Source organism: Oncorhynchus kisutch, linkage group LG2 (assembly GCF_002021735.2).
Source record: "Oncorhynchus kisutch isolate 150728-3 linkage group LG2, Okis_V2, whole genome shotgun sequence".
NCBI classification, from domain to species: domain Eukaryota; kingdom Metazoa; phylum Chordata; class Actinopteri; order Salmoniformes; family Salmonidae; genus Oncorhynchus; species Oncorhynchus kisutch.
This window is the reverse complement of record NC_034175.2, coordinates 59,677,539-59,701,673: the sequence shown is the minus strand read 5'-3', so window position 1 is coordinate 59,701,673 and position 24,135 is coordinate 59,677,539. Positions and strand designations below refer to the sequence as shown.

The 24,135-nt window shown below is 45.4% G+C and overlaps 1 protein-coding gene across 3 annotated transcripts in view; it reads left to right on the top strand.

The window, feature by feature from the left end:
* Positions 1 to 24,135, top strand: part of xpo4 (exportin 4) — a 41,871-nt gene that overhangs the window by 8,786 nt on the left and 8,950 nt on the right. For 2 of the 3 annotated variants that reach the window (XM_031798979.1, XM_031798978.1), the window contains exons 5-13: positions 9,659 to 9,775; positions 9,929 to 10,082; positions 13,005 to 13,117; positions 16,374 to 16,531; positions 17,303 to 17,477; positions 17,603 to 17,779; positions 18,232 to 18,374; positions 18,468 to 18,613; positions 19,260 to 19,437. In XM_031798979.1, the coding sequence (XP_031654839.1) occupies positions 9,659 to 9,775; positions 9,929 to 10,082; positions 13,005 to 13,117; positions 16,374 to 16,531; positions 17,303 to 17,477; positions 17,603 to 17,779; positions 18,232 to 18,374; positions 18,468 to 18,613; positions 19,260 to 19,437 (1,361 nt within the window). Of the gene's footprint in view, positions 1 to 9,658; positions 9,776 to 9,928; positions 10,083 to 12,712; positions 13,118 to 16,373; positions 16,532 to 17,302; positions 17,478 to 17,602; positions 17,780 to 18,231; positions 18,375 to 18,467; positions 18,614 to 19,259; positions 19,438 to 24,135 lie in introns of those variants that run through there. The other variant, XM_031798983.1, reaches the window with a different exon arrangement.

Genomic DNA, 24,135 nt, shown 5'->3' with positions numbered 1-24,135 from the left:
TTACACGGATCAGTCGTCCTGGTCCCTTTGCAGAAAAACAGCCCCAAAGCATGATGTTTCCACCCCCATGCTTCACAGTAGGTATTGTGTTCTTTGGATGCAACTCAGCATTCTTTGTCTTCCAAACACGACGAGTTGAGTTTTTACCAAAAAGTTATATTTTGGTTTCATCTGACCATATGACATTCTCCCAATCTTCTTCTGGATCATCCAAATGCTCTCTAGCAAACTGTTGAAGGAATTCTAAATTCCTCTGTTTTATTTCCCAATCAGAATTAAATACACTGTCAATACATTTAAGGGTTTGTAAGTCCCTATATATTTTATAAGAATAGACAGAGCCCCGGTCTTAAAAGTCAGGTAACAGCGTTTAATTCAAGAGAGCACTGGGTACATACACATTTTTCCACAGGTTATAAACTGAAAATGACGTCAGCGTTTTCTAAATATTCTATCTCTTCATGACACTGGTAGAGGCCCTATAATTCTCGAGCCTTCCCTCCTCGCCTGAAGCCAAGGTCAGTCAGTGTAGATTGCATTCTAGACAGTCTGGAGATAGTTCATTCATTTGTACCAAGGGCACTGTTCTAAACTCCTGACTATATTATATACAATTGGGAATGGGAGCAAGAGAGAATTCATACATGTACAGTACATAACAGCATTTGGACTAGTCAGTCCTGATTGAAATGTATACATAATTAGTCATCATTGATAAAAATTCCCTTAACACAAACTTCAGACGGGCCTGGACATGTACTAGCATAAGCAGGGGGACTCGTCTGGCACTGCAGGATTTGAGTCCCTGGCGGCTTAGTGTGTTACTGATGGTAGGCTTTGTTACTTTGGTCCCAGCTCTCTGCAGGTCATTCACTAGGTCCCCCTGTGTGGTTCTGGGATTTTTGCTCACGGTTCTTGTGATCATTTTGACCCCACTGGGTGAGATATTGCGTGGAGCCCCAGATCGCGGGAGATTATCAGTGGTCTTGTATGTCTTCCATTTCCTAATAATTGCTCCCACAGTTGATTTCTTCAAACCTAGCTGCTTACCTATTGCAGATTCAGTCTTCCCAGCCTGGTGCAGGTCTACAATTTTGTTTCTGGTGTCCTTTGACAGCTCTTTGGTCTTGGCCATAGTGGAGTTTGGAGTGTGACTGTTTGAGGTTGTGGACAGGTGTCTTTTATACTGATAACAAGTTCAAACAGGTGCCATTAATACAGGTAATGAGTGGAGGACAGAGGAGCCTCTTAAAGAAGAAGTTACAGGTCTGTGAGAGCCAGACATCTTGCTTGTTTGTAGGTGACCAAATACTTATTTTCCACCATAATTTTCAAATAAATTCATCAAAAATCCTACAATGTGATTTTCTGGATTTTTTTCTCTCTCATTTTGTCTGTCATAGTTGAAGTGTACCTATGATGAAAATTACAGGCCTCTCTCATCTTCTTAAGTGGGGGAACTTGCACAATTGGTGGCTGACTAAATACTTTTTTGCCCCACTGTATACACACAATACCTTATAATGACAAAGTGAAAACATGTTTTTAGAAATGTTGGCTAATTTATTGAAAATTTCAATGCAGAAATATATATTTTAAAGAAGTATTCACACCCCTGAGCTGTGAGTGTTTCTGGTTAAGTCTAACATTTGCCCATAATTCTTTTCAAAATTCTTCAAGCTCTGTGAAATTGGTTGTTGATCATTTCTCGACAAGCATTTTCAGGTCTTTCCATAGCTTTTCAAGTAGATTTAAGTAAACATTTTAACTTGGCCACTCAGGAACGTTCACTGTCTTCTTGGTAAGCAATTCCAGTGTAGATTTGGCCTTGTGTTTTAGGATATTGTCCTGCTAAAAGTTGAATTTGTCTCACAGTGCCTGTTGGAAAGCAGACTGAACCAGGTTTTGCTCAAGGATTTTGCCTGTACTTATCTCTATTCTGCATATTATTATTATCCTAAAAAACTGAAAATATGAAGAGTGATACTCAGTGATGTGTTGTGTTGGATTTGCCCCAAACATTACACTTTGTATTCAGGACATGATGTTAATTTCTTTGCCACACTTTTTTTGTTGAAGTTTAGTACCTTATTGCAAGCAGGATGTTGTGGAACATTTTTATTCTGTACATACTTCCTTTTTTTCACTCTGTCATTTAGGTTAGTATTGTGGAGTAAGTACAATGTTGATCCATCCTCAGTTTTCTCCTATCACAGCCATTAAACTCTGTAACTGTTTAAAAGTCACCATTGGCCTTGTGAAATCCCTGAGTGGTTTCCTTCCTCTCCGGCAACTGAGTTAAGGAAGATGCCTTTTTTTGTAGTGATTGTGTTTATTGATACACCAGCCAAAGTGTAATTAATAACTTGCTCAAAGGAATATTCAATGCCTCCTTTTTGTATTTTTACCCATCTACCAATAGCTGCCCTTTGCGGTTGAATCTGTGTTTTGAAATTCACTGCTCGATTGAGGGACCGTACATATGTGTGGGGTACAGAGATGAGGTAGTCATTCAAAAATCATGTTAAACACTATTACTGCACACTGAGTGAGTCCATGCAACTTATTATGTGACTTGTTAAGCACATTTTTACTCTTGAACTTAATTAGATTTCCCATAACAATAGGTTTGAATACTTACTGACTCAATACATTTCAGCTTTTCATTTTTAATTGAATTGTAAAATTTTTGAAAAACATAATTCTACTTTGACATTATGGGATCTGTATGTGTGGGGTACAGAGAAGGGGTAGTCATAAAAAAATGTTAAACACTTATTGCACACAGTGAGTCCATGCAACTTATTTTGACTTGTTAAGCACATTTTTACACCTGAATGTATTTATTCTTGCCATAAGAAAGGGGTTGACTACTTATTGACTCAAGACAGTTCAGCTTTACATTTTTTATTAATTTGTAAAATTTTGAAATACATCATTCTACTTTGACATTATGGGGTGGTGTGTGTGTTTGTAGGCCAGTGACAAAAACATCTAAATGTAATCCATTTTAAATTCCGGTTGAATACTTATGTAAATGTGATCAGTTTGAATAAAATGTGCAAAAAACTAAGTTGCAACTATTTTTGATTTGTCATAATGGGTTTGAGTGTAGATTGATGAGGGGGAAAAAATACATGTTAAAATACAGCTGTAATGTAACAAAATGTAGAAAAAGTCAAGGGGTGTTAATACTTTTTGAAGGCACTGTACTCTGACAGCCCAACACACAGTACATACTCCCACACACATAACATGCACACATATGCATACTGATGCCACACACACCACATATGCTGCTACTGGTCACTTTACCCCTACCTATACAGTGTGTTCGGAAAGTATTCAGATCCCTTGACTTTTCCACATTTTGTTACATGACAGCCTTATTCTAAAATTGATTCAATTGTTTCCCCCCCTCAATCTACACTCAACCCTATTAATCAAATCAAATCAAATGTTATTTGTCACATACACATGGTATTATGACAAATCAAACAGTTATTTTTTTGCACATTTTATTAAAACTGATCACATTTACATAAGTATTCAGACCCTTTCCTCAATACTTTGTTGAAGCACCTTTGGCAGCGATTACAGCCTTGGGTCTTCTTGGGTATGACACTACAAGCTTGGCACACCTGTATTTGGGGAGTTTCTCCCATTCTGTTGTGCAGATCCTCTCAACCTCTGTCAGGTTGGATGGGGAGCGTCACTGCACAGCTATTTTCAGGTCTCTTCAGGGATGTTCAGTTGGGTTCAATAATGGGCTCTGGCTGGGCCACTCAAGGACGTTCAGAGACTTCTCTCGAAGCCACTCCTGCGTTGTCTTGGCTGTGTGCTTAGGGTTGTTGTCCTGTTGGAAGTTTAACCTTTGTCCCAGGCTGAGGCCCTGAGCGCTCTGGAGCAGATTTTTATCAAGGATCTCTCTGTACTTTGCTCTATTCATCTTTCCCTCGATATTGACTAGTCTCTGCCACTGAAAAACATCCCCACAGCATGGTGCCGCCACCACCATGCTTCACCATCGGGTGGTTGGAAATGGGTATGGGAGCTGAACACGCAGCGACCCAGATCCCTCTACTGTCGTAGATTACACATACTGAAAAAAATTGGTGTCACATTTAGCCCTATGGAGTCATTTAGTTATGTTATAGAATTTAAAAAAATTCTCCTTCATAATGCACCTTACTTAAAATAGGTGGTTGACTAGAGCGCATTTATATATACGCTACCAGTCAAAAGTTTGGACATGTACTTATTCCAGGGTTACTGCCGTCCCATTAAGTTTTTCAAAGTCATGACAGTGGTAGGCCTGATCACAGACGAAGATGAGACCGCCTATAGGGAGCAGGTTAGAGACAACAACCTCTCCCTCAACATCAGCCAGACAAAGTAGGTGATCGTGGACTACAGGAAATGGCGGGCTGAGCATGCCCTCATTCATATCAACGGGGTGGTAGAGGAGAGGGTTGAGAGCTTCAAGTTCCTCTGTGTCCACATCACCAAGGACCTATCATGTTCCAAACATACCAGCACAGTCGTGAAGGGGGCACAACAATGTCTCATCCCCCTCAGGAGGCTGAAAATATTTGGTATGGGCCCACAGATCCTCAAAAAGTGATACAGCTACATCATTGAGAGCATCTTGACTGGCTGCATCACCGCGTGCTATGGTAACTGCTTGGAATCCGACCGGAAGGCATTACAGAAGGTAGTGCATACAGGTCGAGCTCCCTGCCGTCCAGGACCTCTATACCAGGCGACGTCAGCGGAAGGCCCTAAAGATTGTCAAAGACTCCAGCCATCAAAATCTCAGGCTGTTTTTCTCTACCACACGGCAAGCAGTACCAGAGTGCGAAGTCTGGGGACCAAATGGCTCCTGAACAGCTTCCACACCCAAGCCATAAGACTGCTGAACAGTTAATCAATTGGCAGCCCTGACTATTTGCATTGACACGCTTTTTATTTGCAATGGCTCTATGCACACTCTACCTCCAGTTGAAATCGGAAGTTTACATACACCTTAGCCAAATACATTTTAAACTCAGTTTTCACTATTCCTGACATTTAATTTCCCTGTTTTAGGTCAGTTAGGATCACCACTTTATTTTAAGAATGTGAAATGTCAGAATAATAGTGGAGAGTGATTTATTTCAGCTTTTATTTTTTTCATCACTTTCCCAGTGGGTAAGAAGTTTACATACACTCAATTAGTATTTGGTAGCTTTGCCTTTAAATTGTTTAACTAGGGTCAAATGTTTCTGGTAGCCTTCCACAAGCTTCCCACAATAAGTTGGGTGAATGTTGGCCCATTCCTCCTGACAGAGCTGGTGTAACTGAGTCAGGTTTGTAGGCCTCCTTGCTCGCACACACTTTCAGTTCTGCCCACAATTAGTTTTTATAGGATTGAGGTCAGGGCTTTGTGATGGCCACTCCAATACCTTGACTTTGTTGTCCTTAAGCCATTTTGCCACAACTTTGGAAGTATGTTTGGGGTCATTGTCCATTTGGAAGACCCATTTGCGTCCAAGCTTTAACTTCTTGACTGATGTCTTGAGATGTTGCTTCAATATATCCATATAATTTTCCTCCTCGTGATGCCATCTATTTTGTGAAGTGCACCAGTCCCTCCTGCATCAAAGCACCCCCACCACATGATGCTGCCACCCCCATGCTTCACGGTTGGGATGGTGTTCTTCAGCTTGCGAGCGTCCCCCTTTTTCCTCCAAACATAACGATGGTCATTATGGCCAAAGAGTTCTATTTTTGTTTCATCGGACCAAAGGACATTTCTCCAAAAAGTACGATCTTTGGCCCCATGTGCAGTTGCAAACCGTAGTCTGGCTTTTTTTATGGCGGTTTTGCAGTGGCTTCTTCCTTGCTGAGCGGCCGTTCAGGTTATGTCGATATAGGACTCGATTTACTGTGGATATAGATACTTTTGTACCGGTTTCCTCCAGCATCTTCACAAGGTCCTTTACTGTTCTGAGATTTATTTGCACTTTTCACACCAAAGAACGCGTCTCATTCCTGAGCGGTATGACGGCTGCGTGGTCCCATGGTGTTTATATTTGCGTACTATTGTTTGTACAGATGAACGTGGTACCTTCATGCGTTTGGAAATTGTTCCCAAGGATGAACCAGACTTGTGGAGGTCTACATTTTTTTCCAGATTTTAAGCAATGAAAGCAATGACATCATTTTCTGGAATTTCCCAAGCTGTTTAAAGGCACAGTCAATTTAGTGTATGTTAACTTCTGAATTGATACAGTGAATTATAAGTGAAATAATCTCTGTAAAATATTACTTGTGTCATGCACAAAGTAGATGTCCTAAACGACTTGCCAAAACAATATGTTTGTTAATAAGACATTTGTGGAGTGGTTTAATGACTCCCATCTAAGTGTATGTAAACTTCCGACTTCAAATGTACATACTCACACACTGCACAGACGACATTCACACACACACACATAGACACACTCTTTTTCACATACGCTGCTACTACGCTGTTTATTTTCTATCCTGATTGCCTAGTCACTTCTACCTACATGTACCTCAACTACATTGTCACCCTGCACATTGACTCGGTACCGGTACTCCTTGTAAATAGTCTCGTTATTGTTTTTTGGTTGATCTTTTTCTTAATTTTGTAACTCTGCATTGCGAAAGCGCTCGCAAGTAAGCATTTCAGTGAATTCTACACCTGTTTTATTTGGCGCATGTGACATCACATTTGATTTGAGATGAGGAGTTTACCTCATATCTCAATACACAGACATGTTTTGGAAATAAATAAAATTGATAATAAATGTAGATAATAAAGTAATAATCAAGATAATAAAGTATGCACAACTGTTGTCTGGGAAGCTCTTCTGGCATATTTGAAAGGATATATTATGTCGTACTCTTCATATAAGATAAAGAACCAATAAAAAATGTGAAATACTAGAACAGAAAATCAACGCCTTAGATAGAAAACACAGCTTAGACATGTTGACACCCATCAACAGTTGAACACTTGAAGCTTGAATATAATTTAATCAACACCTGCTCTGCAGAGACTGCTGCCCTGAAATCCAAACAATATGTTGAGCAAGGTGAAAGTGCAGGGAAAAAGCTTGGTCACAGATATGTGAACATTTTCATATTTGATCCTACGACCTTCGAAATAAATGATTGCAACTGAAGGTAATCCATAGTATTTACTACATTCCTGACAGAATGCATGTAATGCACCCAGAAATGTCATATCTCTGTTGGAGATTTAAAAAACCAAAAAGGAACCCTATTACATATGCTGTGGACCTGTGACAAACTGACGCCATTTTGGGTTAATGTCTGTGCTATCACATCATTGTGTTTAGGAATGTATATCCATCCATCTCCACGACTATGTCTGTTGGGAAAGGTAAAAATTGGTGACCAATATCAAATAAAGTTTTGTAACCTCGGTCTAATTGCTGCCCCCCAAAATTATAGCTATTCAGAAAGTATTCAGACCCCCTTCCCCTTCCACATTTTGTTTCATTACAGCCTTATTCTAAAATGTATGAAGTGTTTAATTTAATCCATATGCACAATACCCCATAATGACAAAGAAAAAACAGGTTTAGACATTTTTGCAAATGTACAAAAAAAAAACTGATAGCTTATTTACTTAAGTATTCAGACCCTTTTGATATGAGATTCGAATTGAGCTCCGGTGCATCCTGTTTCCATCGATCATCCTTCAGATGCTTCTACAACTTGATTGGAGTACACCTGTGGTAAATTCAATTGATTGGACCTTATTTGGAAAGGCACACACCTGTCTCTATAAGGTCCCACAGTTGACAGTGCATGTCAGAGCAAAAACCAAACCATGAGGTCGAAGTAATTGTCCGTAGAGCTCCGAGACAGGATCTTGTTGAGGCACAGATCTGAGGAAGGGTACCAAAAAATGTCTGCAGCATTGAAAGTCCCCAAGAACACAGTGGACCCCAAGACCGGGGGAGAAGCGCTCCCGATGCAGCACTCCACCAATCAGGCCTTTATGGTAGAGTGGCCAGACGGAAGCCACTCCTCAGTAAAAGGCACATGACAGCCTGCTTGGAGTTTGCCAAAAGGCACATAAAGGACTCTCAGACGATGAGAAGCTAGATTCTTTGGTCTGATGAAACCAAGATTGAACTCTTTGGCCTTAATGCCAAGCATCACGTCTTGAGGAAACCTGGCATCATCCCTTCGGGGGAAGCATGGTGGTGGCAGCATCATGCTTTGTGGATGTTTTTCAGCGGCAGGGACTGGGAGACTAGTAAGGATCGAGGGAAAGATGAATGGAGCAAAGTGCAGAGATCCTTAATGAAAACCTGCTTTAGAGCACTCAGGACCTCAGACTGGGGCAAATGTTCACCTTCCAACAGGACAATGACCCTAAGCACACAGCCAAGACAATGCAGGAGTGGCTTTGGGAGAAGTCTCTGAATGACCTTGAGTGGCCCAGCCAGAGCCCGGACTTGAGCCCGATGGAACATCTCTGGAGAGACCTGAAAATAGCCAACCTGACAGAACTTGAGAGGATCTGCAGAGCAGAATGGGAGAAACTCTCCAAATACAGGTGTGCCAAGCTTGTAACAATATGTTAAAAAAGTAAAGGATTCTGAATATTTCTGTGTGTGTAGTGAACAAGTCCACTCCCTCAAGTCCAATAGTGATAGTAGATTTTCACTGTGCTTCTGGCTTTAAAGAGCAACTGCCCCTAAAATCCATAGACCATTTTCTAAATGAGAATATGAGTCAAACATTTATTCTGTCAAAATTGACTTCAAAGTGTAAATAGGATAATTTTGATCATAAAGTCAGTCTTGTCCAAAACAAAGTTTTGTGAGACTGCATCAAAATGTAAATGAAGGTTGGGTTAGTTTCAACCCTGTCCACATGCTGGCAGCACTTAAGTAATCATACATTTGGAGTGCAGCTAGTGCAACCCAATCGTAATACCCATGGTCAATTCGGATGGGCTTTGGATATCCCTATGGGTCTAGGTTGGGGACCATCAGTAAATTACATAATGTACATGACAATATGTTAAAATTCTAATAGCTCCAAATTTCAATGACTTAAAATCCTCAAACCAACTATAAATTGTAGAAATTCATATACAAATATTGAAAGCATTTAATGAGAACTAAAAGGTGTGCAACAAGGAAAGTGTCATTTTACATTTTTATTTATTGACAGTCCCTAACCAGCCCCGGAGATATGCTATCCAAAGTAAAAATCTACTTTGCCACGGTTGCAGAAGCTTATTGGCGAAATAATTTGGCAAACTTTTCCCATCTGTGCGCACACGAGACAGCCATATAAAAACCGAGGCCAAATCAGGAAGTGCGGTTGCCCTTTAAAGATCCATGCTGTTTCCCACTTTTCCTTTGTGATTTCTGGTCTCACCAACCTGATATGAACTCTACCAGTAGTAGAGCTCTCCTGTCTCCACTAGATGGCAGTCTGTGTCTTCAGGAGGCCAGGTAGGGTTTCAGGAGGCCAGGGAAGGGTTCAAAGCCTGGCTCTCTTTTAGATCAGGCCTCTGTAGTAAGCTGGCTGCTATTCTGTCAGCTACCCTCATATGACCAGACGGTGTGTGTAACCTGTGTGTATGTTTGTGCACCTGCAGCAGACGCTGGCCTGCTCCATCCTGACGGCCCTCATCAGTGAGTTCTCCAGCTCCAGTAAGACCAGTAACATCGGCCTCAACATGGAGTTCCACGGCAGCTGCAAACGCATTTTTCAGGTCAGGCCTCTTCTCTTCTCTTCCTCCTGCTCCTTCTCCTCTATCCTCTGTTCCTTTCTAAGTGAACACTATGTTATCTCTGACTTGGTAGGAGTGTGTTTGTTTGCTTGCAATGACAGTTTTGTGTATTTTTGTCCTAATGCGTGTGTTCAGGAGGATGACCTTCATCAGATCTTCATGTTGACCATGGAGGTGCTGCAGGAGTTCAGTCGCAGAGAGAACCTCAACGCTCAGATGTCCTCAGTGTTCCAGAGATACCTGGCCCTGGCCAATCAGGTCCTCAGCTGGAATTTCTTGCCACCCAATCATATCCTTTATCTAGTCTGCAGTGTTTCCCATTGGTGGGTTAGGACCTGCGTTAACCCAGAACGGAAGTGTTACATAATTGGTCAGCTACTCAATTAAGTTCTGGGTCCATATGAGTTAAGAGAGAACAAGGAACGAAGAGAGAACAAGGAGCGGAATCGTCTCTTTGCAAGTTTGGGGCCGAATGTCCCACCGGAGGGTAGTAGTTTGGACAGAAATGCTGGTTTTGTTTGTTGTTGTCATAGGAACATTCAGGGGTCTTGTGTTCAGTGCAAAAGGTTTGGGGTGTGATATATGGTCGTACCATTGTTTTCATTTGTTGCTCTCATATTTGGCTGTGTTTGTGTTGGTGTGTTCTAAGTCTTGTGTGTGTGCGTGCATGTGGGTGCATATGTGTGTCATTGGCGTGTTAATCCTACTCAGACTGGCAGCCTCTCTCTCTCCCGCCTCTCTCAGTATTTAAATGGATCTGAGGTGGCGTCGCTGCCAACCAGGGTTATGTATCACTTTCAAAGAGGCCTTGTGTGTCTGTCTGCCCATACCAGATAGCAGCCCAATAACCAGGCCTCTTTAAGGGGGGGCAGGCAAGGGGGTCAAGGGCCGCCAGCCTCTTTAAACCCCACTGCTTGTTGAGTGTCCGTCTGGAATACCAGACACCCTCGTGTGTCTCTTTGTGTGTGTGTGTGTGTGTGTGTGTGTTTCAAGTGGCAGTTAGTCAGTGTGGGTGCTGTCTGAATGATTGTTGGAACAGAGAACAGATTTATGAAGACTCCTGGGAAGGTAAAGTGGTGTGGCTTTCTGTCCACGTGAATCAGACATGTCTCTGTGTTTTGAATGTGAGTGTGCGTGTGTGTCAAGGGGCTGCTCCTTAATTGCATGCTTGACAGCCGTAGCCTGGCTCGATCCTTCACAAACCAACCCGCGGCATGTGTGGCATCTGTCCGCGCCGCACTCCCCCTCTGGGCCATGGCGTGTGTCATCTCAGAGCCGCGCTCCCTGTGCGTTAATACGACAGCGCGTCTCCACACTGACATTAACCCTGAGGTCGGGTTGGGGTCTTGCTCAGGCTTCAAGCCTGCCCCTTGCCTTGACCCACTGGAGACCTTGACACACATACACCCAAAAACAGTGAGCTATGCTGTCTTGGGGGGCGGCTGTCCTAACTCGGGCAGGAGAGGGGGGAATTATGGAGAGCAGGGTCGAGGGAGGGGGTGTGGGGCATTCCTCCAGTGTTATTTCACATGACAGGGCTGCAAGTGAGACTTAGTGGAGGATGTATCACTTAAACCCCCCCAACTCCTTAACATAGCTTTGTACTCTTAACACGTCCACTGCCAATGTACTGTATCTACAATGGCCCAAAAGTCATCTGGACAGAAAATACCTAGATGAGTTAAATATAGACTTAGAGGAGTATTTCTGTAGGGAAAAACTCATTCTGATTTTCTCTTGGCTGCGCCCATGCTCAGTCATGTGAAATCCATAGATTAGGGCCTTATGAATTTTTAAATGTACTGATTTCCTTATGAACTAACTCTCAGCAAAATCTTTGAAATTGTTGCATGTTTTATTTCTAGTTTTGTTCGGTATAGAATTATATAACAAAGTCAAAAACATTTAGCTGTTAGCGACTCAAGTTGCTGTATTTTCTTTAGGTTAAAAACAAGTCGTTTTGTGATTGGAATTGAGGTATGCATTTAGTTTGAGAAATTTGACACGAGCTAGCAACTTTTGACAGATTGGTTTCGTCTGGACAAACTGTTGCTAGTAACCAAATGAATACCAATGTGTTCTGTGGAGGACAAAAAGTGATAGATTCCAGTATTTGCATAACCTTTTTATTTATTTGATTTTATCCCCCTTTTTTTCTCCCCAATTTCGTGGTATCCAATTGTTTTTTTAGGAGCTACTATCTCGTCTCATCGCTACAACTCCAGTACGGGCTTGGGAGAGACGAAGGTTGAAAGTCAATTTGCATAACCTTTTGATTTGATTATAGCTTGAAGGGTTATTGAATCTGGATCAAAAACCTTGATCAAAAACCTCTTCTACTCAAGCTGATTAATGAATGTTCATATTTGAAGATTGATGGCCAGGCTGTTTAGCGTGACATGGAGTGGTAAGAAGTTGCATGATAGCTAAACATACTGGTACCCAGACTAAAATCTGCTTCAGTATATACCCCAAAATCTTTGTTTTGTATTTGGTACATGCATGGTTGTCAGTAAGGTAAATCTCTCACACATATGAACTCCAGTGGTTGGTCCGCGGAGTTAATACCCCGTCTCCAACACTTCCCAAGAGGCTTTTCACTCTTTTTCTCTCCCCCTACCTCTCTCTCGTCAGGTTCACTCAGAGTTCTGGTGGACCAGGGCTTTTTATAGAAGGTCATAAAGCCAAGGCTGCGGAGGGAGTGCGGAGAGACACACACACACACACACACACACTCAAGCACAAAGCTGGCACCTGTCGTGTGTGTGTGTGTGTGTGTGTGTGTGTGTGTGTGTGTGTGTGTGGGGGGGGCTGTGGGTCCGGCCCAGTGGAATGCTTGGCCTGTGATGGGGACTGGCTTTGATCTGGCATTCCTGTGGGAGTTTCTTCACTGGGCCTCAGCATAGAGTGAGGGAGAGAAAAAGACACAGTGAAGGAAAGAGAGAGCCTTGAGTGTGAGAGAGAGGGCAACAGAGTCAGGGAGGAGAGTGGCAGACTTGATGAGAGAGAGCTAGTGGGTGAGTAACCACAAGTTTCCATGCCACTCAGACCGCAGAGAGGGAGAGCATGGCAGGCAGAGAGAGAGGGAGGGAGACAGACCAGATTCCACTGTGACTGACAGACAGGGCTCTAGTGACAGGGGCTTTTGTGTGTGTGTGTGTGTGAGCCAGAGAGTCAGCATTCCCCATGTTGGCCTTAACTTGGGGGTCACTGGGGCGCCACTACATCGCCATGTTTGAGTCCACCCAGAACGTGATGCTGAAGCCCACAGAGACCTGGAGAGAAGCCCTGCTCGACACCTGTGTCATGGACCTCTTCTTCACCGTGAGTATTTCTCTCATCTCTCTATGTAGCTAGAACATCCTTCTGTCCTGCTTGACTGATCCTTGACCATTGTCTCCTCTTGTGGTTCTTACTACGGAGAGGGAGGGTTTGAACCGTATTTTATAATGAGGCATGTGAAACTTGACATTTTATAGTTAAGCATTTATTACAAATAATCATGATATTGCAATGTAGTATTTTTCTTAGGTGACGTTTAGATATGGCAGTGAAACGTGTGGTGTGTGTGTGTGTGTGTGTGTGTGAAGCTGCCGTTCTGGCTTAGTGTTGTGAGCGAGACTAAGTGTGGAAGAAATCCGTCAGCTCTCCCTCAACATCCAGGCTCTCTGTGTGCCTCTGCCGAATACTGCTCCACTCTACTCTCACCTGTGTGTTTTCAAGTCCCAGTCTCCTGCCATATACTGCTCCCTTCTCCTCCAGGCCACATCACATCACTGGAGACTTCTCTCTATTCTGCATCGCTCAGTTTCTACAACTGGCATGAGATATACACCTGCATTGCTTGCTGTTTGGGGTTTTAGGCTGGGTTTCTGTACAGCACTTTGAGATATCAGCTGATGTACGAAGGGCTATATAAATACATTTGATTTGATATCATTTTGGATGAGTGAGGTTGAGAAGCCCATAGATGTTTTGAGCTGTTTGGAACCTTAATATATATTTTGTATTGTAGAATTTTTCATTTTGGATGTGTGTAAACCCCTCTCCTTGCATTGAGTGGTTTGGGACCAGAAAATCTCTTATATTGTGTCTGACCACTGAGTAGCCTAACAAGAGTTGTGGTGTTTCTTACCTCAACAATGTGGTATTTATGGTGAGTGAGATGTTTGTTAATGTAAGAGTGTGGTCTGTCTGTGCAACAGTTTGTTTTGTCCGTCCGTCTGTGTGTGTGTCTGTGTGTGCAACAGTTTGTTTTGTCCGTCTGTGTGTGTGTGCAACAGTTTGTTTTGTCTGTCTGTGTGTGTGTGCAACTGTTTTGGGGTGCTCAGCTGCTGCTTCTCAATCCTCAGCTGTGAGGGTGATGGCCCAGGGGGGGGGACGTCCAGGCACGCGCTGCCAGGGTCAGAGTTCAAAGAGAGCGATGGCAGGATTACACCCTAACCCTGGGATTAGGGGGCCCCGTTAACAGTATTTCTCCCCCCCCCCCACACACACACACCCTCTTAAGGACCCTAAGGGGGGTCCATGTCCCTCCTCTGTAGGTGTCAGTCTTCCTTTAAACAACTTCACTCTAGAGGCTAAGTGGTCTAAGGAATGTTGAAGGTCAGAAGTCTCCCTCCAAGTACATACATCCACTCCTTTACATTATGAAGTTGAAGCTTCCAGTTAAGTGACTGAAGGAAACAGAACCAGATCTGAAAGAAATCCATGTTGGAGGTAGACTGTGAGAGCATTCTCAGTTACACTGTGAGACAATGGTCTAGGCCAGGGAGGATAACTTGGCTAGGGGCAGAAGATCAGGGAAATATGCCACTCTGTTCTTTTGACACCTAGTGAAATGAGTGATAAGATAACATTTTCCCTACCAGCTGTAATTTTGCCTTCTGCTGTTTTTGTTTGTGGTTTGTTTTGGCTTGTATTGGGTTTGGACTGATGAGAGGGTGGCTTTAATTTGTGATTCTGTTAGTGTCTGTGTGCACTGCTTCTCTTGCCCAGGGTTGCGTCTGCTTTAAGTCAGAACGTCTCAGCGTCTAGTACACTAGAGCTCTGTTTGCCCAGTAAACACAATCAGGGCTGCGTCTGGAGCGCTGGACCTATGATGTTTTGACGATGGCTGATTCCACCCTGGGCGGCAGTAACTGGATCTGAATGAACGAGAGAGCGAGAAGGAGAGAGACAATCCGACGGAAGCGCTCAGTTGATGGAAAAAAAACAGAAAGGCCTCCAATCCCCTGAGGAAACAGACACCAGGCTTTGTCTCCTGCTATAAATAGGAGACTCATTCTCTCTCCCTCATTCTCTCTGCGCAGAGGAGTGCCCAGTCTTGTTTTGATTTACCCTCTACCCCCTGCCTGTCTCTAACTATAGTCGGACTCAAGGCGATTGGCATAGCTAGCGTTGTGCGGATGTTCGTTGGTGCAGCTGTTTTTAGAGCGCGTGCGGCACACAATCTTTGGCCTTGCACTCGCTTTCTCTCCTTCTCCCTCACTCTCTCCTCCCCTTCACTTCTCTCCTCCAGAGAATGACTTCACACTCTGGAGAGGGAAGCAGCAGCACTACCCAGCAGCAGTGAGGTGTTTCGGCTGCGCTTCGCTACGTTAGCATCAGAGCCCTCGGATCACCGTGGCTGACAACTAGCCACTACAGCTGGAGAAGAGAGGGAGAGCGAGAACAAAAGGGAGGTTGAGAGAGGGTCTCTCAGAGGAAGAAGGGAGAGTGGTGGGGAGAGTTCTGGAGCTGTTGGGTGGCATGCAAACGGTTGCGTTGGACTTGTGGGGCTAGCAGGGACAATAACAGTAAAAGAAACCAAGAAAAAGCAGACTAAGAGAATAGACAGTTCTGAGCGTTCAGAGCCAAGCGTCCACATTGCGCTGCTTGTCAGTGAAAACACATGTTGCTCCACAGTAGAGCTGAAGCCTGCTCACCACTCGGTGTCTACGCAGCCAATTCACCATGCAACCTCTGTGACAGAGAATAACAAGTCGACTCTGACTACCAATCCGTTTCTGAGAAGATCCACTCTGGGTTTGGTTGAGACTGCCTCGGAGAGATTCAGACTGTTATCGATTGGAATTGTTTGTGGTGACATCCCGGGTTACTGTGTCTGGGTTCGGGGACCAGCGCTTTGAGCATTGATTCTCTGTTCTTATCGCTTCAAAAGACGGTGAGTCTGTCACTTCAATTGGTCTTAAAATTCTGTCTATTGTTCTGGTCATCAGTGGCAGTCCTCAGACCCCGGTGTGATTTGACTCCCAAGTAGCTGGGGAAAGTGTCAGGGTTAACGTGAACTGAATGGAAACCGAGAGCTGTGACTGTCCTTTGTTCTGGTCAGGTGTTATGGGGCATGATTGGCACTGGTCAGGTTTGTGCGTTGCTTTGTCGGAGATGCACAATACATTATTTCAATATTTCAACCCAGTTTCTGCTCATTTTACCTTCGTGGTCTCACAACCACCATCATTATTGTCATCATCATTAGGAAAAACTCTTCTGAGGAGATAGCTGTATGTCATCACTTGCTTAAAAACAACTATTTAACATAACCCTCTCCTCTTCTCCCCTCTACTTGTCTCCTCAGGTGCACAGAAAGATCCGTGAGGACTCGGACATGGCCCAGGACTCCCTGCAGTGCCTGGCCCAGCTGGCCTCCATGCACGGCCCCATCTTCCCTGATGAGACCGCTCAGGTCTCCTACCTGGCCCACCTGGTGGAGGGGCTTCTCAGCATGATCAATGGGTGAGTCTGTCAGGACCTTAGACTAACTGGTTGGTTTCAATAGAACCAATCCAGGGCTAGAAACACTGCTGCCCTCTGTGCGTTCAGGAAGCTCTAAAATAGTTTTGAACTTGGGCAGTTTTAAGATGACAAGTAGATGAATCTGTACTGCATGTTGATCATTATGGGCTGTGTGTGATTGTAAGTGATTATTTGGACTGGAGGCTGATAAAGTAATGAGTAATGTGATTTTGTGTGTAATCAACTCGTCTGTCCGTTAAAGTAGTTCTTATCTGAATCAAGAGGACTCGGCTCTAATGTAAAAATAAAACACACATACACACTTGTGTGCTCGGAACTCGTGACTTGCTAGGCGGAGTGAGTAAGGGTCTCTCTCTCCCTTCTCCGTAATCACCTATTCCTGGAGCTTTTTTCCAGTTGCATCATCGGAAAACCATGCGGGCAGGATGGCCAATCTGCAGTGATTGAACTGCTCTGCTTGCAATTTAAATCCATCTGATGGGGGTTAGCGAGCCGCACGGTGCTAGGCAGTAGGCTAGCTACAGCAGGCAGGCCTCCAGAGAGTGCTCTAACTGGGGCTGTGGAAACATGGCCCTAACCCCAAGGCAACAGGTACTGCTCAGTGCTCACACACTGGGCAGCAGAGCACAGTGTCTGGTTTAGTACCATACCTGGTTCAAAAACATTTGTGAAATAGTTTCAGAAACTATGTCTCATTTGGAATCAAATTGGCCAACATTCCTCTAAGGTTGTGTTTTGTTTGTGTCCCAGGATAGAGATCGAGGACTCTGAGGCAGTAGGTATCTCTAACATCATCTCCAACTTGATCAGCACGTTCCCCCGTGTCATCCTGACCGCCCTGCCCAGCGAGCTCTTCACCTCCTTCATCAACTGTCTCACCCTCCTCACCTGCTCCTTCGGACGCAGCGCCGCCCTGGAGGAAGTGGTCAGCATTACACCTCGAACATTACTGCAAGGAACATAGTTGATCCATGGAGAAAATGTTTCACGTGTTGTTGTTGCATTGAAAAGGCCTATTCAATGAGTCTCTGTCTCTCTCCCCCTGCCCAGCTGGATAAGGATGACATGGTATACATGGAGGCGTATGACAAGCTGTTAGAGTCATGGCTGACCCTGGTTCAGGATGATGAACATTTCCCCCGCGGTTGCTTCGTCCAACCCGCCGTTCAGGTCTTCAACTCCTACATCCAGTGTCACCTGGCCGCCCCCGACGGCACCCGCAATCTGGTGAGAGACACACACCTGTCAACCTACACTACATTACTCATCTCATATGTATATACTGTACTCTATACCATCTACTGCATCTTGACTATGCGCCACGGCCATCACTCATTCATATATTTATATGTACATATTCTTATTCATTCCTTTACGCTTGTGTATAAGGTAGTTGTTGTGAAATTGTTCGATTACTTGTTAGATATTACTGCATGGTCGGACCTAGAAGCACAAACATTTTGCTACACTCGCATTAACATCTGCTAACCATGTGTATGTGACAAACAACATTTGATTTGACCTAGACTCATATAGTCAGTCAGTCAATTGTTATGGTTAATTGATATGTTAATGCTTGTAAACAGTCGATCCACTATGATCCACGTTCTCTCACTCCTTTGTCGCATATTCCTTCACGCTCTCTTTTTCTGTTTTTCTTTTTCTCCTGTCCTCTCCAGACAGCAAACGGTGTGGCATCTCATGAGGAGGATGAGATTAACGAGTTACAGGAGGACGACCGAGAGCTGTTCTCAGACCAGCTGGCCAGCATTGGCATGTTAGGACGCATCGCAGCCAACCACTGTATCCCCCTTCTGACCAGGTACATACACACACCTCTTGCTTTTAGATGATCCCCTAGCTCTGTAAGTGACTCATGATTCTGACGTGTGTGTGTGTGTGTGTGTGTGTGCAGTCTGTTGGAGGACCGGGTGACGCGGCTCCACGGCCAGCTCCAGAGGACCCAGCAGCACCTCATGAACTTGTCTAACCCTGGATCAGTAGACCGCAAGGTCCTGGATGACCTCTACGAAGACATCCACTGGCTCATACTGGTCTCAGGTCAGTGGATAACTATAAGGGATGATTGGCAATCGCCCCATGTTGGATACACGGCTCAATTCCATCAGTGGTCCCTTGTTGTTTTAGGTATGGTTTTATTATGTAACAATTATTTTAGCATTCAGTCAATTATGTTCTGTTAGCATAAAATGAAACCTCTAACTGCGCTCTGGGGGGCATAGACGTTGTCCTTAGATCTCCTTAGTTGTTTTTAGGGACTAAATTTAGGCTGGGAGGCAGGCTGCGCTGGTGTATTGGTGCATGGCAGGAATGTTGTTTCGGGAAGGGAAGGGCCAGGCCACCAGTTGTACAACTGCTGCTGTTTAGTACATTTTAGCATTCTCAGTGGCCACAGAATTCCCCTTTGGTGCCTATCTTCATTTGGAGTCATACACCCTTAGTTGGTTCTCTCCGTGTGCTTCCAGTTTTTCTATGGGATCCTAGCAGTAGTTTGCGTAACACTGGTGAAGAATGACATTGGCTGTAATGTATCAGTGGAAAGCTCCACTGTAGGAGTTTTGCTGTGATGGAAAATGTTGTCTTCCAAAAGTACCTCCTTAATGGATTGTTTCTGGCTAGTCCCAGTCCTAGTTGTCAGAGTGTAGTTGTGAATGCTAAATATTGAATGTGTGTGGGGTGGTTCCAGGCTACGTCCTGACAGATGACCCTCAGGGTGAGACTCCTCTGATCCCAGCGGAGGTGATGGAGTACTCTATCAACCACTCTACTGAGGTGGACATCAACACCACCCTGCAGATATTGGGCTCCCCCGGGGAGAAGGCCTCCTCTATCCCAGGGTGCAACAGGACAGACTCTGTCATCAGGTAAGGGAGGGACTATGATTGGTCAAAAGGCTGTGTACAGTACAGGCTGAATGTCTGCTGATTTGCTGTTTGGCACTTAATTGCAAACACCTGGATTCCCACATCTAAATGAGATGTATGGTTTGAAAGAAATAACTAAAACCAACTGATACTCTGGCTTCTGTCAGTGGACCAGAGTTGCCCGTCGCTGCTATAAATCCATCAAGAAATGGGTCTGAAATTAGTGCTGCGTGATTAGTGCTTTTTGAGGTCGGTTCGATTATTAAAAATAATCATGGTTTCGGTTTTATTTAAAAAAGGAAATGCCCTTGCTATGCATTGTGGGATGAATGCTGTAAAAACGCAGAATAAAACGATGAATAAAAGTCCCATGATGGTAGTCTGATTATCCCATATTAAACACATAATTTTTACATTACTTTAATAAAATATTTCAGTTGTTGTATAGTACATTTGTTTTATTTGATGACTTAATTATTTCATTCCAAGTCATTTCTATAGAGCTGCTGCCTATGCTGTCTGACATAATCACTATTTTAGTAGTTCTTAAACATAAATAAGGCATATTTTTATGACTGCTGAATTCCAACTATCATTCACTTAGATCATGTATTTTCAGGTAGAGATAGCTTGCGATGCAACTGCTCTCTAGCCCTCTCGATCACACATTCTTCTCTCTTACGTAGCAGGCGTAAAAGAAACACAGACCGGACAAGCAGGCGCGCAATGGATTATGATCATTGTAGTTAATCACCACGTTTTCTGCGCTAAACTATGTAGACTATTGGCCTGTTGGAAACTACAACTCCCTACGACATAAATCCGATCAAGCCCGAACTGTGCTATGTCTAGAGAAACTGCACATTGTGCGCATTGAGCCCACAGAATAAGGAAAAAACTAAAACAATTGAACCAAAGTCGGTCAATTAGTTGTTTCAAAACCAAAAAATAACAGACATTTCGATCAATCTCTTAGCACTATCTCAGTCACTGATCTAATGGACAGTCTACCCTCACTGTCTGTCTCTGATCTAATGGACAGTCTACCCTCACTGTCTCAGTCACTGATCTAATGGACAGTCTACCTCACTGTCTGTCTCTGATCTAATGGACAGTCTACCCTCACTGTCTGTCTCTGATCTAATGGACAGTCTACCCTCACTGTCTGTCTCTGATCTAATGGACAGTCTACCCTCACTGTCTGTCTCTGATCTAATGGACAGTCTACCCTCACTGTCTGTCTCTGATCTAATGGACAGTCTACCCTCACTGTCTGTCTCTGATCTAATGGACAGTCTACCCTCACTGTCTGTCTCTGATCTAATGGACAGTCTACCCTCACTGTCTGTCTCTGATCTAATGGACAGTCTACCCTCACTGTCTGTCTCTGATCTAACGGACAGTCTACCCTCACTGTCTGTCTCTGATCTAACGGACAGTCTACCCTCACTGTCTCAGTCTCTGATCTAACGGACAGTCTACCCTCACTGTCTCAGTCACTGATCTAATGGACAGTCTACCCTCACTGTCTGTCTCTGATCTAATGGACAGTCTACCCTCACTGTCTGTCTCTGATCTAATGGACAGTCTACCCTCACTGTCTCAGTCACTGATCTAATGGACAGTCTACCCTCACTGTCTGTCTCTGATCTAATGGACAGTCTACCCTCACTGTCTGTCTCTGATCTAATGGACAGTCTACCCTCACTGTCTCAGTCACTGATCTAATGGACAGTCTACCCTCACTGTCTGTCTCTGATCTAATGGACAGTCTACCCTCACTGTCTGTCTCTGATCTAATGGACAGTCTACCCTCACTGTCTCAGTCACTGATCTAATGGACAGTCTACCCTCACTGTCTGTCTCTGATCTAATGGACAGTCTACCCTCACTGTCTGTCTCTTATCTAATGGACAGTCTACCCTCACTGTCTCAGTCACTGATCTAATGGACAGTCTACCCTCACTGTCTGTCTCTGATCTAATGGACAGCTTGGACAGTCTCTCCACACTGTCTACAGCAGCTGAGCTTTAAGCTGTGGACTTGTTCACTAAGCCCTGGTTGTAGAGCTCTGTCACGTTCACACCAGTGCTCTCTCTGTCTGGAGTGTGTCTCATAAAACCCTCTGCCCCGTGGCATGGCATGGCGACAGCCTTTCCCTTAGATTATTTTCCAGGCAGGGCACAACGGCCCACAACACTACACAGGCCATATGGCATGGAAACTGTCCATAGAAACCAATCGAAGCCAAACTTTTTTTTAGATCTAGGTAGGGGGTCCTCGCCCCTACATTACAGTACAATGTTAGGGGAAATATTACGTACAGTGCGAGGCCAATGATCCACCCGTGTGTGTGTGTGTTTGATCACTCTGGTCCCCAGCGATGCGGGTGTGGCTCCCTGGGGGTGTGGTGCCTGTGCCGCAGAGGGGGAATGCCCTGGCACAGACCCAGCCATGCCAGCTGCTAACACACACACAGGCCGTGGGAGACACACACACACACACACACAGAGGCCGTGGGAGACATGATGGCGCAGCGACCTAGCCAGCCTTAGAGCAGACCCCGGCGCCAGCCCCGGACCAGACCACTCCCTAACATGTTATTCAATTAGGGCAGGGCCAGGTGCTGGTAAGACTAGGAGGGGGCTGGGGTCATATGTGTGTGGGGTTGGGGGGTACATGCAATCATATAGGGAATTTTGGAGGTGGTTGGGGTTGTGGAAAGGGCCTCTGGATTGTTCTCTGTGGGGGTGAGGAGGCACAGGGACAGAGGATTGTTCTGCGAGGGGGCACGGGGACAGAGGATTGTTCTGCGAGGGGGCACGGGGACAGAGGATTGTTCTGCGAGGGGGCACGGGGACAGAGGATTGTTCTGCGAGGGGGCACGGGGACAGAGGATTGTTCTGCGAGGGGGCACGGGGACAGAGGATTGTTCTGCGAGGGGGCACGGGGACAGAGGATTGTTCTGCGAGGGGGCACGGGGACAGGATTGTTCTGCGAGGGGGCACGGGGACAGAGGATTGTTCTGCGAGGGGGCACGGGGACAGAGGATTGTTCTGTGGGGGTGAGGGGGCACGGGGACAGAGGATTGTTCTGTGGGGGTGAGGGTGCACGGGGACAGAGGATTGTTCTGTGGGGGTGAGGGGGCACGGGGACAGGATTGTTCTGTGGGGGTGAAGGTGCACGGGGACAGAGGATTGTTCTGTGGGGGTGAAGGTGCACGGGGACAGAGGATTGTTCTGTGGGGGTGAAGGAGAATGGACAGAGGATTGTTCTCTGTGGGGGTGAAGGAGAATGGACAGAGGATTGTTCTCTGTGGGGGTGAAGGAGAATGGACAGAGGATTGTTCTCTGTGGGGGTGAAGGAGAATGGACAGAGGATTGTTCTCTGTGGGGGTGAAGGAGAATGGACAGAGGATTGTTCTCTGTGGGGGTGAAGGAGAATGGACAGAGGATTGTTCTCTGTGGGGGTGAAGGAGAATGGACAGAGGATTGTTCTCTGTGGGGGTGAAGGAGAATGGACAGAGGATTGGAAAAACAAGAGGCAGCATCAGGTTTCCTAATAACACTGTGCGACCCCGACGCTGTTAATGTCAATGGGCTTTTGTTTTTGCAAACAATGTGAAACAGTGCACTGTGGTGCTGCGTGGGCATGTACTGAGGCCCATCTCTCACATACAGAACACTAAGATGCACTAAGCCATATGTCTCTCTGGCCTTTAGCAGAGGTGCGTGTGTCAACGTGGTCATTTGTTGTCTGAGTGACTGATTTAAACAGACACTGAATTCCCACCTTTCTTTTGTTCTTCCCCTCATCCTGGCCTTGGCTTCTTATCCTTGTTATCGCTCTCTCCTCTTCCTCTTTTTATTCTCTATCTCCCTCTGTCCATCTTCCTCTTTTTATTCTCTATCTCCCTCTGTCCATCTTCCTCTTTTTCCATTTATTTTTTTTCTTTTACCTTTCACTTCTCTCTCCCTCCTTCCCTCACACCCTCTCTCCCTCACACCCTCTTTCTCCGTCCTTCCCTCACACCCTCGCTCTCCCTCCTTCCCTCACACCCTCGCTCTCCCTCCTTCCCTCACACCCTCGCTCTCCCTCCTTCCCTCACACCCTCGCTCTCCCTCCTTCCCTCACACCGTCGCTCTCCCTCCTTCCCTCACAACCCTCGCTCTCCCTCCTTCCCTCACACCCTCGCTCTCCCTCCTTCCCTCACACCCTCGCTCTCCCTCCTTCCCTCACACCCTCGCTCTCCCTCCTTCCCTCACACCCTCGCTCTCCCTCCTTCCTCACACCCTCGCTCGCTCTCCCTCCTTCCCTCACACCCTCGCTCGCTCTCCCTCCTTCCCTCACACCCTCGCTCGCTCTCCCTCCTTCCCTCACACCCTCGCTCGCTCTCCCTCCTTCCCTCACACCCTCGCTCGCTCTCCCTCCTTCCCTCACACCCTCGCTCGCTCTCCCTCCTTCCCTCACACCCTCGCTCGCTCTCTCCCTCCTTCCCTCACACCCTCGCTCGCTCTCTCCCTCCTTCCCTCACACCCTCGCTCGCTCTCTCCCTCCTTCCCTCACACCCTCGCTCGCTCTCCCTCTTCCCTCCCACCCTCTCTCTCTCTCCCTCCTTCCCTCCCACCTCTCTCTCTCCCTCCCATCTCTCTCTCCCCTCCCACTCTCTCTCTCTCCCTCCTTTCCTCCCACTCTCTC